This window comes from Coregonus lavaretus (genome assembly GCF_964263955.1).
Source record: "Coregonus lavaretus genome assembly, contig: HAP1_SCAFFOLD_556, whole genome shotgun sequence".
Taxonomy (NCBI): Eukaryota; Metazoa; Chordata; class Actinopteri; order Salmoniformes; family Salmonidae; genus Coregonus; species Coregonus lavaretus.
This window is the reverse complement of record NW_028156520.1, coordinates 224-11,264: the sequence shown is the minus strand read 5'-3', so window position 1 is coordinate 11,264 and position 11,041 is coordinate 224. Positions and strand designations below refer to the sequence as shown.

General features: G+C 43.6%; 1 protein-coding gene across 1 annotated transcript; it reads right to left on the bottom strand.

Annotated features, from left to right (window-relative positions):
- Positions 1 to 2,171: 2,171 nt before the first annotated feature.
- LOC311126274 (zinc transporter ZIP11-like) lies at positions 2,172 to 7,080 on the bottom strand. The gene is made up of 3 exons (XM_084200286.1): positions 6,987 to 7,080; positions 4,921 to 5,079; positions 2,172 to 4,162 (listed from the first exon to the last, which is right to left on the bottom strand). The coding sequence occupies exons 1-3, from the start codon at positions 7,007 to 7,009 to the stop codon at positions 4,084 to 4,086; spliced, it is 261 nt and encodes an 86-aa protein (XP_084056412.1). The 5' UTR covers positions 7,010 to 7,080; the 3' UTR covers positions 2,172 to 4,083.
- Between the last annotated feature and the right edge of the window lie 3,961 nt (positions 7,081 to 11,041).

Sequence of the window (11,041 nt, the reverse complement as noted above, 5' to 3'; positions counted from 1 at the left end):
GCTATGCCAATGACTCAGGTATCAGGATTTATCACTGAAATCTCCTTTTTGTCTGAGCATGAGAGAAAGAGCGAGAGAAAGAGCGCAAGAGACTCAGCCGTTGCGATGCAGTCCTCATAAAGGTAGTATTGTTAAGTTGCGTGCGAAGCTCCTGGTTTGAGCTTTTGGGTCTCTGCCCACTCTTGTTAACCACAGAACCTCCCCCTTCCAGTAAACATTTGATGTCCGCACGCAATCCCTGGAGTGTCTCCTCCCCGTTTCACTTTTTTTCTCCTTCTCACTTACACACACACACATTCTCCCAGGGCATGAGTAAGCACCTGTCAGTAAGGTGTACTGTCATTGGTTGAAGCTGTAGCCTTTCAAAGCCTTACAACGGGATCATCTTTAGAGTTAAACTATCATTCCTTTCTCGACCCCCTCTTTATGATTGAGATAATACCTTATATCTGTACTCATACTATCCACTCACAGGTTAGCTAGATCTCACACACTCAATCCCTTATCCCACCTTATCCTACTTTTAGCACCCATTCCGTATCCCTACTCTACATCCTCATATCCTATGCTTGAGCATCATACTCTACTCAGCACTCTCCTAGTGTAACAGTGCTCTAACAGTGCTGTACTGTTCTTTGCCTTTGGATTGGCTACTTCTGACATTCTTTGACCGCCTCTCCAGACCAGATTACTAGCAGCCGGCCTGTGGTCAATGCTCCCAACTGTTCTCCTCATACAGGACTATGGCCACCAGACAAAGGAGCCATTTGAGCCCAAACACAAAGTAAAGAAAGGGTCCCTTCTCTTGGATCCTGTGTGCTCGAGAGACTATGTGAGTGTATGTGAGCATATATATATATATATATATATATATATATATATATATATATATATATATATATATATATATATATATATATATATATATATATATATAGTGTGTGCGTGGTCCATGCTTGTGGCTTCCCACTCTCTCTGGTGCCCAATAAAGTCAGGGAAGATCCGTAACAATAGCCATTGTCCTGCCTATACTAATCCCTGCCCTCAGCGAGGTGGGCATGGGCTCTCCGGGCGATGCTGGCACAGGGTGGCTATGAAAGGGGTTCTTTGTCCTTCACCTTCACCCTGTCAACAAGGTGTTTCCTGCACTGGCATTCCGACTCAATGAGAAGCAAAACCTCGTCTCGCCTCTCCCTATCATACTTATCACAGCTCAAAAGAAAAACAAATAGGAAAAAGAAAACCCACACAAGCATACACCTCTATGTGTGTGCCAGTCGACTAGCTGCCAGGTCCTAGGCTTACACAAAGCTTACAAAGGTATAGAAGTGCAGTGGAGTTGAGCATTGCTACATAAGGATGGGTCATGGCTCAGGGTACTGGTATCATTGTCTAGCACTCTGAACAATGGATCGACAATGGATACATTGCACAAGACCAGGCCTCAGTCAAAGTGGATGTTCTATTGAACACGTTCAGATTATCTCGAAAAGACTGAAATGGCAAGAAAACAGAGACAGAAAAAGAATGGACGAAAGAGTGAGCAAGTAATAGAGAAGGATGTAGGAAAGGAGAGTGGTGTCATGTACAGTTTCCAGAGGGCTGCCAAAGCTTTTTTCCCATCTCTGTTCAGGAATGGAACATTTCATTACAGAACATTTCCGCTCTACTGCACTCTGTGTTTTCCCCAGGCCCAGTACATAGACTAGTAGAGTTCACCTTTCGAGTACTTTATCATCTCTCCACTGTCTCATGTCCACTGTTCATAGTAGTGGCCACACACACATAATTTCTGCTGACAGGGAAGTGCAGTGTGCCAGAAGCACAAAACAGTCCATTGTCACTGTATGACACCTTTACATTGGTTAGTGCATAAGGAAGTATGAATATGGCTACTTCTGAGTATAACTCATGTCTTTATGCATATGTGTTGATGTTTTTATGCATATCTCCCAATGGCAAAAATGCATGATTTACCCCACATTCAAGTTATAACATGTATTTCCAGCTAGGCTTGGGCCGTGTACAGTTAGAACACAGCTGCATGACAGTAAAGGTCCACAGTACAGTATGTGATTCATTCCAGTGAATCATGAGTCACTGGGGCAGTGGCTGAACCAGGGTTGACCCCACTGACTAACAACATAGAGAAACACACACATTGTGGAAGCAGTATTGGTTTATTACATCATCAACACCATCAATAACACATCTCTCTCACTTTTTCTTGGGATTGGTTCTATCCAACCCCCTCCTAGAATAGAGTCAGGCAGCGAGACCAGGGACAGTTTGTATCAAGCGTGTCAGACTAGGAGTGCTGATTTAAGATCAGTTTAGCCTTTTAGATCACAATGACTGAGATTACATGGACAGGGAAGTCCTTATCCGAGATCGTCCCAAGTGTTTAAAAGCACCCTGCCTCACGCAGTACAGTACAGTTCATGAATGGAAAACTAGAAACGCAAAAAGGAGGTTGCATTTTAGTTACGTAGCTAGCATTCCATTTGGCTAGCTGTAATATCTGACTTCTCACACAAACTTCACATTAGTCATTACATTTCATTTCACCTGTAAGAATAACGGAATGTAATAATATCATAATAACAATGCAATAAGAATGGAAAGGTGTGCTAAAATTGAGAAACGCATAAGAAATAAGCTAGCTATAAAATGTTGCTATTCCCATCCAAAGGCAGTTTCATCACACAGTGGACTATGCATACTGTTCTCTCTCTCTCTCTCTCTCTCTCTCTCTCTCTCTCTCTCTCTCTCTCTCTCTCTCTCTCTCTCTCTCTCTCTCTCTCTCTCTCTCTCTCTCTCTCTCTCTCTCTCTCTCTCTCTCTCTCTCTCTCTCTCTCTCTCTCTCTCTCTCTCTCACACACACACACACACACACACACACACACACACACACACACACACACACACACACACACACACACACACACACAGCAAGAATGTATGCGAGAAAAAGCTAAATAAAGTTAAATAGAAAAAGAAAAACAGACACAGAATCACGCTGTAATTTAAATGTTTGATTCATGGAAGAAGAAAAAAATCATGCCATCCTGAATGAATTAGGTGTGCACCATTTCTGAATATATTACATCATAATCTGAGCAAAGATCAGGCAAGCCAACACATTCAGATGGGTATTTGTGACATGTCTGTAGACACAGATCCCTGTGTTTCCTTCAGTGACCATAACTAGCCTTCAAAACACAGTGTTAGGTACAACTGTGCAGTGGCCGACACAGCTGGAGCCAAAATAGAATAAGCCCTTAGAGGCGTAACCCCATTCAAAATAAAATATCTACTTTTCATAAATGGCTGTCTCAGTGCCAATCTAAACTAGTCATACAAACATCTATCTTCAAGTATCCGTCATATTTTATCATTAGGATCCAGTATCAAACATTCTTTTTTGCATTTTCAAAAAATTAAAATAAAGATTTGGTTGAGCTTCCTAAAAGGGCAATCTGCGGTTGAAACAATAACAAAGCGCTAACCCCACCACTCTCAAATTTAAACATAGCCATGGATGCAAAGACTGACCATCCATGATATTCAAATGATAGTTTTAACCATGTTTTGAGACTATACAGTGCCTTGCAAAAGTATTCATCCCCCTTGGCATTTTTGCAATTTTGTTGCATTACAACCTGTGTGCAAGAGTGTGCAAAGTTGTCATCAATGCAAAGGGTGGCTATTTTAAGAATTTAAAATCTAAAATATATTTTAATTTGTTTAACACTTCTTTGGTTACTACATGATTCCATATGTGTTATTTCATTGTTTTGATGTCTTCACTATTATTCTACAATGTAAAAAATAGTAAAAATAAAGAAAAAACGTTGAATGAGTAGGTGTGTCCAAACTTTTGACAGGTACTGTATATTATACATTTAAAAGTCAAAACATTGATGAAGCATTTGCACAAAATGTTATAATAAAAAAAATTAAAATCAGATAATAAAATAAAAGCAAGCAGTCAGAGAGAAGGCAGGTTTGGTCCCATTTCTTCTTTCAAGGTCTGGTGATTGTTACATTCTGGGACATCAGCGAGGTGTTCCATGTGAAGCCTTAGCCCAGCCCAACGTCCAGTGACATCATCACTACAAAGCCCAGGATGGAGGTCCAGGAAGCCAACTTACCATTCCCACTTCAAGACAATATACATGGACAGGGTTAATCAATGTTGGTGTAGTCATACAGTATTTCAATCATATACAGTACACTGAGACACAGAGACATAAACGGAGTATGGAAAGATAAGATTGATAGACAGAAATAGAGACAGACAGGCAGAAATAGAAACGGACAGACAGAATGACAAACATAGAATGACATATACAGACTTGAAAAACTCTCAGGTTACTAACACACACACACACACACACACACACACACACACACACAATAAACAGGCCAGCAGGCACACACTTCACAGTGACAGTCTACCCACACAAAACGTTGGGTGTTGAAGAGAGGACAAGCCAAAAGACAGCTCGCTTCCCGTCTTGAATTTTAAAGCAAACAATACGCCCAGGGTTGTGAAAACCAGAACATTCCAGGGGGACCTTGTCTTTGCTCCTCTCCCACTCTCCCTCCCTGCGGCTCACACTTACACAAAGACATCGATTGATCAAGTCTGGCTCAGTCACAGAGATGGGAGCGCTATGAACAACCACGCAAAGAGATTGCAATCATGGTGGGAAAAAATTGTCTCTTTCCTTTTCTCTCACCCTCTCTTTGTATGTTTATGTATTACTAGGAAACATTGTTCAAGTGTTTTCTAAAGGGTTGGACATGGGCTAAGCCTTGACTAAGACATGAGTTTAGCGATGGGAGAGCACTGTTAATAGAACATCTCTCCCTCCTCTCGCTCTACATTCTCCATCAGTCTGCATGGCCACTCACCTGAGTTGAGCCTCTGGGATGATGTCATCGACCACCACATACACCATGGCCCCGGCAGCGAAGGCCAGGGCGTACGGCAACAGTGGTTCCGCCAGCACCATGGCAACAGCGCCTAGCAACCCGGCAATTGGTTCTACCATACCACTGAGCTGTCCATACCTGAGGAAATAGACAATGAGGAGTTAGTTAGAATCCTAGTTAGTACCCTAGGGAGTAGGGATGTGACAAAAAATAAACAATTATAAAAAAAATAATTAACTGCAATTTTCAAAATATTGCAATACAGGACTTCGCTGCTGTCTAGGGATGGGCATGTTATTTTGAATATTTGAATATCCGAACAGACGTTAGTATTAATTTTTTAGAATAAAACAAATATCGGTATATTTTAACAATGAAAAGGCTATGTCTAAAATTAAATATAATGGTATATGTGACATTGATACATAGCCTACAAGGATAGACTATTACATTCCACATTTTAAAACAACAGTTTTGAGTGCACCTCATAAAAAAGACGCACCGGTAACCTACACACGTTTCACAGTGTAGCTTGTTGTTATTAACCGTCAATCAAAGCGGCGCTACAGTACGAGGCTCCATGTGTAGCAAGTAAAGTGGGAGATTTCTAATCAATGTCAAATGGAATTAAAATTACAGAATTAAGTTGGTTAAATGAGAATAAGTAGGCTACAATGACCAACCAACAAGTAGGCTTTTGTTTTATATGAATGGGGTTGTTGTAGACAAGGGCGCCGAAAAATAGCCTCAATTAGCCTTGCTACTTTAGCTAGTTAGCTGACTAACTTAGCTGGCTACTGTAGCTAGCTAGCTTCCTTACAACAATTTGATGCAGTCAAGACAGGCACTACCAGATGATAGATAACCTATGGCAGCCAGCAACAAGTTTGTCTAACTAGCGCGAGTCTCTCTCCCTCCGTGCCACACACATATACTGTCACACACAACAGCCCCTGTGCCTCGCTCGTCCCTTCCCCACCCTTTTGCTGAAACAAGCAGAGCGCAGCGCACCAGCTCTCTCGAGTCGCGTGATGAAGTCTCATTTGAAGTTTTTTTATTTTTTATTTTACTATCCGGAAAGCCCAAAAAAATATTATGATATTATTCTAATAGTGAAATCATTTCAAATGCCCCTAGTGCTGTCGCTTGCCTTTCTCTGCCATTTTTCCAATTGTTAACGATGTTGACATAGTAGTGGAGAGTCAACTCCAAAATAATTCATTCCTCGCCTCCTTGCACGTCGACTCCCGGTGTCGACTCCCATTTCTGAGTGTCAAGATTCGATTCTGCTAGGAATCGACTCTTCAACTTCTAAGATTCTGTATTTTTTGGAACAGAGGAGACTGATTTGTTGCCATACTTCCGAGAACACAAACACTCACATCTTTCATGGCGAGCTAGCGAGGGATGGAGAAAGAGGGCACAGTATAGGCAGGTCGGCAGAGTCAGAACCGTGCACTAGGCTCATCTATCGGTAATCAAAAGCTGTATCTCAAAATGGAATGCTGTATCTCGCAATTTCTTGTCTTGCAATGTCTCGCAACTTCAATAAAGCAGGGCCTATCATCAATGAATAGGCTAGGATATTCTACATTCAACAGACCAAAGACTGAACACACATTCTCATCATTACTAAAGAGAAAGAGCAGGTGAGCCAGTGCAAGGTTGGGAGAGAAAGGAGGGGGCATGCAGAAAGAACCGTGCACATGTCTTGGTAATCTGTATCTCACAATGTCTTGTCTTGCATGCCTAAAGTTTGCATCTTCCTCTCTGGTTTTATTTAAATTACACAACTTTCCCCAGGCCTTTATAGCCTTTCATCTAGTTAGGCTATAACACGGCAAATCAATGTTTTCCTTTTATTCTTAAAGTTGGCAATCCCAATTTCATTTAAACGTTCACACCCCTACTTGGGGCCCTTTTTGGCACCTTCTGTCATTGGCTGTCAAACCAAGATAAAACAATTCCCTTAATATGGGATGCAGAGGAACAGAGTAGGCCATGTAAAGGTACTATATGGATGCTAACAGAGAAGTGTTACTCACCAGAAGGCTTTCCATGTGGACATCCCTGCACCTCGCAGAGGGAGGCTCACCGCAAGGCCTTCTGGGAAATTCTGGATACCTATGCCAATGGCCAAGTTTCTGTAAAACACATGTGTGATAAGACTTTAGAGGATACCACTTCTTAGATCATTGTCTGATGGCCTTTCAGATTACATGTATTATTACCATTACCCTAATCAATGGTCTTTCATTGACATTGGTTTAGAAGAGGGCTCCAGGCAGCCGAGCGGAAATGGAGGAAAACTAGACTCCCTGCGGACCTGTCATCTTTTCACTTCTTCCTCTCTACATTCTCTTCCTCTGTTTCCGCTGCTAAAGCCACTTTCTACCACTCTAAATTTCAAGCCGCTGCCTCTAACCCTAGGAAGCTCTTTGCCACCTTCTCCTCCCTGCTGAATCCTCCTCCTCCTCCTCCCTCTATGTGGATGACTTCGTCAACCATTTTGAAAAGAAGGTTGACGACATCCGATCCTCATTTATTAAGTCAAATGACACAGCTGGTTCTGCTCACACTGCCCTACCCTATGCTTTGACTTCTTTCTCCCCTCTCTCTCCAGGCGACTTGTGACGGCCGGCCGCCCAACAACCTGCCCGCTTGACCCTATCCCCTCCTCTCTTCTCCAGACCATTTCTGGAGACCTTCTCCCTTACCTCACCTCGCTCATCAACTCATCCTTGACTGCTGGCCATGTCCCTTCCGTCTTCAAGAGAGCGAGAGTTGCACCCCTCCTCAAAAAACCTACACTCGATCCCTCCGATGTCAACAACTACAGACCAGTATCCCTTCTTTCTTTTTTCTCCAAAACTCTTGAGCGTGCCGTCTCTAGCCAACTCTCCTGCTATCTCTCTCAGAATGACCTTCTTGATTCAAACCAGTCAGGTTTCAAGACTGGTCATTCAACTGAGACTGCTCTTCTCTGTGTCACGGAGGCTCTCTGCACTGCTAAAGCTAACTCTCTCTCCTCTGCTCTTATCCTTCTAGACCTATCCGTTGCCTTTGATACTGTGAACCATCAGATCCTCCTCTCCACCCTCTCCGAGTTGGGCATCTCTGTCGCTGCTCACTCTTGGATTGCGTCCTACCTGACAGGTCGCTCCTACCAGGTGGCGTGGCGAGAATCTGTCTCCGCACCACGTGCTCTCACCACTGGTGTCCCCCAGGGCTCAGTTCTAGGCCCTCTCCTATTCTCTCTATACACCAAGTCACTTGGCTCTGTCATATCCTCACATGGTCTCTCCTATCATTGCTACGCAGACGACATACAATTCGTTTTCTCCTTTCCCCCTTCTGATAACCAGGTGGCGAATCACATCTCTGCATGTCTGGCAGACATACAGTGAGGGAAAAAAGTATTTGATCCCCTACTGATTTTGTATGTTTGCCCACTGACAAAGACATGATCAGTCTATAATTTTAATGGTAGGTTTATTTGAACAGTGAGAGACAGAATAACAACAACAAAATCCAGAAAAACGCATGTCAAAAATGTTATAAATTGATTTGCATTTTAATGAGGGAAATAAGTATTTGACCCCCTCTCAATCAGAAAGATTTCTGGCTCCCTGGTGTCTTTTATACAGATAACGAGCTGAGATTAGGAGCACACTCTTTAAGGGAGTGCTCCTAATCTCAGTTTGTTACCTGTCTAAAAGACACCTATCCACAGAAGCAATCAATCAATCAGATTCCAAACTCTCCACCATGGCCAAGACCAAAGAGCTGTCCAAGGATGTCAGGGACAAGATTGTAGACCTACACAAGGCTGGAATGGGCTACAAGACCATCGCTAAGCAGCTTGGTGAGAAGGTGACAACAGTTGGTGCGATTATTCGCAAATGGAAGAAACACAAAATAACTGTCAATCTCCCTTGGCTTGGGGCTCCATGCAAGATCTCACCTCGTGGAGTTGCAATGATCATGAGAACGGTGAGGAATCAATCAATCAAAATCACCCGTCTGGTGTTCAACCTTCCCAAGTTCCTCCGCACACTCCACTGGCTTCCAGTTGAGGCTTGCATCTACTACAAGACCATGGTGCTTGCCTACGGAGCTGTGAGGGGAACGGCACCTCCTTACCTTCAGTCTCTGATCAGACCCTACACCCAAACGAGGGCACTACGTTCATCCACCTCTGGCCTGCTAGCTCCCCTACCTCTAGTTCCCGCTCAGCCCAGTCAAAGCTATTCGCTGCTCTGGCACCCCAATGGTGGAACAAGCTCCCACACGATGCCAGGTCGGCGGAGTCACTGACCACCTTCCGGAGACACTTGAAACCCTACCTCTTTAAGGAATACCTGGAATAGTATAAAGTAATCCTTCTTCCCCCACCCCCCATAAAAAATAAATAAAAATAAAAGTGGTTGTCCCACTGGCTATCATAAGTTGAATGCACCAATTTGTAAGTCGCTCTGGATAAGAGCGTCTGCTAAATGATGTAAATGTAAATGTTTAGAAGTCTAAGTGGAAGAGATTTCAGAGCTTTGAGTTTGCATTTGAAGCATTAAATTCACTTGAACCTCATTGCTTAAATGGAACTGGAGCTTTATCATGGCTAAGTGAGGTAGAAAGAAGTGTGGTTGGTGGGTGGGTGAAGTGTGGTTGGTGGGTGGATGGGTGGGTTGGTTGGTTGATTAGCTAGGAGGAAACTGTATCTGAATTAAATATAGTACATAGCATGGAAAAAACTCCGCTATTTTGCTGCTGGCAGTCGTGCTCAGTCTACATTACACAGAGAAAGAGTCAGCACTGAAGGAACTCATCATTACAGTAAAACCGCAGAGACTATGGATAGGGACTCATTCTCAGGACAGGAAATGAGCTGGAAACAATTGCTAAGGAGATAGCATGTCAAGACACATGAGGAGAGCATTGGATGTGAAGAGTTATGAGTTCAGCAGAAAATGGATGTTAAACAATAAGTTGAGCTTAGAACTGTGAAACCATAGGCTAATATCCAAAACAACAAATACACAATAAGTCACTATTCCCCACCCCCATCCAAGGCTCTCCAAAGCATCAATAAACTGAGCATAACAGCACACTCCCAGTCCACACTATTAGCAGCCAGGGTGGTAATTCAACGACATGCACATAAGTGGTGTTAACCAGTGTGTTTGTTTGTCTGCTCACACTCCACTGCATCCTAGTCGGAATGCTTCAGTTCCCAGGGGGCAAGGAACTCAGCAACGCCACACACTGGTGTGTTTGGGAGGAACGGCTTTGTTTGTGTGTTTTAGGTAAAGGTCTGTTTTGGGTTTCCTCCTTCCTGCTCTCCCTCCCTCGATCCCCGTGAACCACTATCTGGCACAGAGTCAAGGGCCTGCCCCCAGAGAGGAAAGATTAATGACAGCTAGTCACGGAAAGGCTTATAGCTGCCACAGCCTGAGAGAGAGAGGGACATGGAGTGAATGAGAGAGAGAGAGAGCGAGAGAGAGTAGTGTAGTGTAGTATGCTTGGTTATGAGTGGGAATCACAATGCGTACAAAAGGAAGTGTATTTTGAACATGCAAGAGTGTTTCTGTGTCAAGGAAATAATGAGGATACAATGACAGGGAGAGAGAGAGAGAGAGAGAGAGAGAGAGAGAGAGAGAGAGAGAGAGAGAGAGAGAGAGAGAGATGGAAGGAAGCAGGTGTGATGTGTGTGTAGCATGAATGTATGTGTGTGTATGTCTGTGTGGGTGTGTGCATGAGTGAGTGCATGTGTGCTACGGTGCAGAGAATCAGAGCAGGTGGACAGTCCAGGTCAAGTGTTCAGCAGTCTGATGGTTTGTAGATAGAAAATGTATCTGAGCCTGTTGGTATCAGACATGCTCCGACACCGTCTGCCTGATGGTAAGGGAGAGAACAGCTCATGGCTGGGGTGTGTGGGGTCCTTGATGATGCTGGGTGCCTTCCTCAGTATTTGGAGAGGACCCGGGTCGTCATGCCGAATTTCTTAAAACTTGTGACTCTCTCTACAGCAGTCCCGTTGATGTGGATCGGGTCATGTTCCCTCCTCTGCTTACTGAAATCAATAATCAACTCCTTTGTGTCA